A 5,718-nucleotide genomic window follows, 5' to 3' on the forward strand; every position below is an offset into this window, starting at 1 on the left:
GCAGGGCCCCACTGAGGGAACTGATGGTATGCAAATTACATCACTATTTTAGAAAGTTCACGCACACAGATGGGCTGGGAAGCCAACAAACTGGACTATCACAGCCAACCCCACATGGGCCCAGACACAGCACAGCAGGTAACCGAGAGGGGCCTGGCCCAGGGCCAGGCTTGCTGCCTGCACGGTGAAAGGTGCTAGGAATGTCAGCCCTGCCCTCAGGCATCTGAGGACAGCGAGCTTGAGGCAGAAAAGGTGGCTGAGTCAAGACATACGAGACATGGCCCCAGGCAGAGCTAAAGGCTGCGCACTGGAACCTGTGGGTCCCTCCCCACACCCGCCCTTTGCTCCCCCACTGAGGCCCTGGGAAGGACCCTTGGACCCCCTGCCCGCTGCAGCAAGCGCGACAACTGCACAGTGTCTAGGTGGGGTCAGGCGAGAGCTGCAGGGCACACGGTCCATTTAGCCTCTAGGCACTCCAGGTGCCACGGAGCTGCAGGGAAAAGGGACGTGGGCTGTTGTGGGCATCCATCACCCTGGAAGGATCAGTCACTTCTCTGTCACTAGGACACAATGCCCGATGCCCACAAATTAGAGGATAGGTTTATTCTAACTCACGATTTAGTGGATTCAGTCCCTGCTTGGCTTCTCCAAGACAGAAGCTGCCTGGCCAAGGGATGGGGCTCAGCCTGTGCTAGACAGGAAGCAGAGCCCAAAGGGACAGTGACAGATGCTCCAGGTCACATGCCCTGGGGCCACCTCCAGCCAGGGCCCCTCCCAACAGCACACTCAGCCACAATTTCATCAGTGGATGAGCCCTTTGGTAAGAACAGGGCCCCAAGACTTTGGGGGGATATTTAAGACCTAAACAATCACACTGGGATCTGCTGGTTTAGACAGGACTGTGAGCCAGCTCGAGGCCACTGCCCTTGCAAGGGACGCCCTGGAGGTCCCCCATTGGTCCTCTACCCTGGGTCTCAGCCCTGCCCTCCGCAGTAAGGAGTAAGCAGTATCCACAGGAGGAGAAGTTGGAGCCCTGACTGGGCCCAGTGAATGAAGCCCTACTTGGAAACCCGACTCTTACACATCTTGAGTCATCAAGGCGAGCTGCAGTCCAGTCCAGAGGCCAGTGTACTAAAACAGACTGCGGCCTAAATGAATGTCCAGTGTTCTTACAGGTGGGACATCCGAACAGACCCTGGGGAGGCCGCCAGGCGAGTATGCAAGCAGAGATGAGGAACCCCAGGGTCCCCACCTCAAGAAACAGAAAAAGGCAGGAAGATATTTCTGGGAGGTGAGCGCAACCCACCACACCCCAATTTTGTGCGGCGGACAGTTTCTCTCCGACACCCCCAGGAGAGGGTTGGGAGGTGGAGGAGTCTGCACCCTGGCATCTTCACACTAACAGCAGCGTGCCAGTCTCCTCTTGAGCTGGACACCGGCGGAGGCCCCTCAGGCCAGCTCCAGGATGGCGGCTATGGTGCTCTGCCCAAAGATGAAGGTGCCCACCAGCACCGAGACCACGCCCCAGGCCTCCAGGCAGCACCTGCAGAGGCACAAAGCCGCGTCAGCGCGCCAGGGCTGTGCGTGCGTGGAAAGCTCATGGCATGATTTGGAGGCGCCCTCACATCTCCCTGCCCTGGAGCGGGGCTCGGAGGCAGTGGCAGACGAGGGCTGGGGCTTCACTGCACACATTAGGGCAGCTGCCGGGGGGGCATGGAGAGCAGGGCCAGCAGGTCCTGCCGGCCACCAAGGGCTCGGGCGGAGCTTTCAGAGCAACTGGGTGCCGCCGAGAAGACGACCGCGATGACACAATTCCCACCGAGCTGCAGGGCGCCAGAGGGACTACAGGGCCCGCTAGCAGAGGGCAGGGGACCCGTGCCAGCTGTCTCATGGCTGCTCAGTGTCACACAGGACAGAGGGGACTCAGCCATAGTGCCCCCCGGAGCCACACCAAGGGAACAGAAGGACCGAGGGCAAGCACAGGAAAACACATCGTGAGGGCTCATGGGTAAATACTGAGGAGCTGGGTCTGAGGACAAAGCCCACACGAGGTTCTGAGGAGAGCTGGGTGTGGTGGCACATGCATGTCATCCCATTGCGCTGGAGGCAGAGGCAGGAGGATCCCAAGTTTGATCGCAGCCCGGGGAACTTAGCAAGACTCTGTCTCAAAAAAGGGCTCAGGATGCAGCTCTGTGAAGAGCCCTGGGTTCAATCCCCAATCTGCTTCTCCCAAAAAACCTTTTCAAGGAGCTCCAGGGCCGCTGGGAGCCCAAGTGAAGCTTAGGGGAATCCAGAAAGAACCAGTAGGGAGCCATGCCACAAGTTGCTCCGTTAGAGAAATAGGCCCGGGACCCAGGGATGGGGGAGCCAGAGGACACCAGGCACAGGCCTGAGGCTGGGACCTGGAGTGCCCCAGAGTCACCTCTGCTTGGGACTCTGAGAGTGACCTTCTTTGCTAACGGGCCCTTGCAGATTCGTGATGACCACACCGGATTTGTGGCGGGCCCTCAATCCACTGATTGTGCCCTTCCCAGGAGACAGGCCACGGGAGACTGGAGTGCCGGAGACAGGAAGGCCCTGAGCATGCAGGCAGCCAGAAGAGACACAGCCTCAAGCCCAGGAGCACCAGGAGCAGGGCAGCCTCCCCTCAGCCTGCGGCCTCCAGAATGAGGAGAACAGTTCCTGGCTTTTTTTTTTTTTTTTTTCTCTGAATGCCTTCAGGGCAGGTTTGGCTGGCTTGAGTTGTGGGGATCGAATCACAGCAACCTGAGCCTGACTGCTTTGTTGAAGCAGCCACTTAAAGAACTGAGCTACAGGGCCGGCCCCCAGTTCCTGTTGTTTTAAGCCCCCTGGCTGGGGGTGATTTGTTGCTGTGCCCCAGAAAACAAGCGCAGCCTTGCTTCCTGTCTCAGCCTCTTCCCTCATCTGTGTGAAGGGAGTTGAGCTGCACAGACCCTCAGATCCAGGGGCCTGGGCTGAGCCTGGCCTTACCAGGCCCCTGCAGGGCAGACTCTCCCAGCAGGGTAGGCCTACAAGTGCGTGACTTGGACCATCGTGGGGCCCAGCACACAGGTCCTCAGCTACAACACAGCACAGGCTCTGGGCCTGGTGCCCAAGGCCTCCACACACACGCTCCTGCCCTAGGTCTGAGCCAGGTAACGAGGAGAGAGGAAGAGGCACCACCCGTGGGCTCCCAAAGCGAGGCAGACCTCAGAGCCGCAGAACGCTCCAGCCAGACACTTGGGGCAGAAGGCACCAAAACCCAGGACTGAGTGTCGCTGACCAGGGTCCTGACAGCGCAGATGTTATCTCACTGTGTGGACAAGCCCCCTCCCAGGGCAGCCTTCGGTCTCTTATCTACAGGACAGCAGCAGCCTCACTCCCAGCCAAGTTGCCAACCCCATCGTGGGGACACTCACTTGACTCTTGGTCCCATGGGCTCAAGATCCACGGCATAGATGAGGCACAGACCTGGGAAGGACACAAGGTCTCTCAGCCCTCCCAGCAGACCAGGCGAAGCAAGCGCTGTGGCTGAGAGCCACCAGCACCCGCAGGGGATGCCGGAGACCCACAGGTCTTTTGCCAAGCATGCCCCCATTAGCCCCTGGCTAGGTGGCACAGCCCCTGGTTAGAGGCCTGGAAGGGAGCCCAGTTCAGCACCCCATTAGCACTCGGCCAGAGGCCAGCAACCACATGGCCTCCAGAGCGCAGTCTTAGATAGCAGTGCCAACAGCCCTCCTGGCAGAATCTGCAGGTGGTGCGAGCTGCTGCCCATTTCTGAGATTCTCAACAGCTGCCAGCCGCCACCCTCTCCTTCTCTGATTTTATGATAGATTTTTTTCATTTTTAATATTTTTATTGAGAACCAAATAGCAATGAGACAGTTTCACAACTGATTACTAGCACATTTTCAATAATTAACACATTGCATATTGTCCTATAATAGATTTTAAATAGTCCCACTGAGACACAAGCCAGGTGGCAGGCCCAGCACCTTGTGGCCTCCCCTCCCTTGCACCCTATCTGCACCCCCTCTCTCCTGCCAGGCGACAGCCAGCACCCAAAGGTGCCACCCAGCATGGGGCCCAGGTGCCAAGGGGGACACAAGGGGCCCAGGAGGGCTCTCCCCAGTACGCAGGCCAAGGCCATCTTCCTTGGCTAATCCCCTGCAGCACTGCCTCCCACGTTGCCCAAGAAGGCCCTGGAGTCTCAGGGACCCTTGAGTATACTGCGACCCGCCCTTTGGGTGCCACAGGCATTGGTGAGCCCTCCTGCCCACTTCTCCCTGTTCTATGGGTTCTCTCCAGGTCTGCTGAGAAAGCACTTGTGGACCACCTACTGGGGCCCTGAATCTTTCCTAGGCTTGAACTCAAGACCCTATGCATGCCAAGGAAGTGCTCCACCACTGAGTGCACACCCAGCCTGGGGCCCCCAGTCCTGTCCCATTTCCCGATTTGAGTTTGGGTAATCCTTCCAAAGCTTCCATATCTGCTTGGCAAGTCTTCCATTGGGCACGTGCCTCCCCACTGTGCACCAGCAGGGCTGGGTTGGGGCCCCTCAGACACCTGACTGCAGGCCTCCCAAGGTCACTGCCTGGTAGATGGGGGTCCTGAGGCACGGGGGTCTCCTCGTAGGGAGGCACTGTGTGCTGCTCCCTGGAACAACGGCCCTGCAGACCTGGGAAGCACCTCGCTGGTCTCCTGTGCTGACAGTGTGCACAGCAGGACTCCTCACAGTCCTCACTATGTAGGCTGTGACCTGGGCATGTCCGAGTTAGACAAATGCATCGCAGGCCTGCAGCGGAAGGGATCAGCGCGAGGGCAGACAATGCTGCACCCAGCTCCCACCCCTGAACCCCAGCTGTAGCACCCCAGGCCTTCTCATCTGTAGGACTGGAGGATTGTTTCAAGACCAGCCTGGACTACAAAGTGAGCTCAAGGCCAGCCTGAACTGCATAGAGAGATCCTGTCTCAAAAGACAAAAAACCCTCCTTTTGTGGAGTGCCATCCAGTAAAAAGGCAGCTTGTAAAAACATGACCGTGTCCTCACCCATCTTTTCCCCTAGGTCTGGCATCATGAATTCCTTCTCTGCCCCAAGGTCAAAATGAGGGCCGGGGAGATGGCTCAGCAGAATAAGCGCTTCCCTGGCAAGCACAAGGGCCTGAGTTCAATCCCCAGTTCCACCAAAAACAAACAAACCAAAGTCAAAATGACCACAGGAGGAAAACATCTGAATCCATCCAGGGCCACCAAGGCAGCCACAGCAACACAACTAAAGACACAGAAGAAAACCTGCAGATTCGCTTCTGTGTTCCAAGTGACGGCCGTATTTTGAGGGCATTTGTAGCAATGTTTCTTCTAGTGAATAAAATTTTATACATGTCAGCTTTTACTGTAGTTTCCCAGCACGTCTCCTACCCATGGGCCCTCGAAGGGCTGCTGAGCGGCTCAGCTCACACTGGGCCCCGCTCAGTGACCAGGCAGCCAGGTAGGGCCCGAGTCCCGTCCCCACGGATGCCCACCTCCACCCAGGAGCTCCGCCCAGCAGAGGGCCCGCCAGGGACAGAAGGCCCGCAGTGCGCCCCCACCTGGGAAGATGAAGATAAAGAAGGCGCTCACACCACCGATGATGCCAATGATCTTGCTGAGGTCGGGCAGCAGCAGTGCCAGGGTGAGCGTCCCGGCCACCCACAGGACAGTCAGTGGCACCCGAAGCCA

General features: G+C 58.2%; 1 protein-coding gene across 1 annotated transcript in view; it reads right to left on the reverse strand.

Annotated features, from left to right (window-relative positions):
- Nucleotides 1-1,449: 1,449 nt before the first annotated feature.
- The window catches only part of Slc38a8 (solute carrier family 38 member 8), a 17,284-nt gene continuing 13,015 nt past the window's right edge, over nt 1,450-5,718 (reverse strand). The window contains exons 8-10 of the mRNA XM_004646572.1: nt 5,589-5,715; nt 3,420-3,471; nt 1,450-1,543 (exon numbers count right to left, since the gene is read on the reverse strand). Of these exons, the coding sequence (XP_004646629.1) occupies nt 1,450-1,543; nt 3,420-3,471; nt 5,589-5,715 (273 nt within the window). The remainder of the gene's footprint in view (nt 1,544-3,419; nt 3,472-5,588; nt 5,716-5,718) is intronic.

The sequence above is a fragment of the Octodon degus genome, unplaced genomic scaffold, assembly GCF_000260255.1.
Source record: "Octodon degus isolate 3935 unplaced genomic scaffold, OctDeg1.0 scaffold00271, whole genome shotgun sequence".
In the NCBI taxonomy this organism is placed as follows: domain Eukaryota; kingdom Metazoa; phylum Chordata; class Mammalia; order Rodentia; family Octodontidae; genus Octodon; species Octodon degus.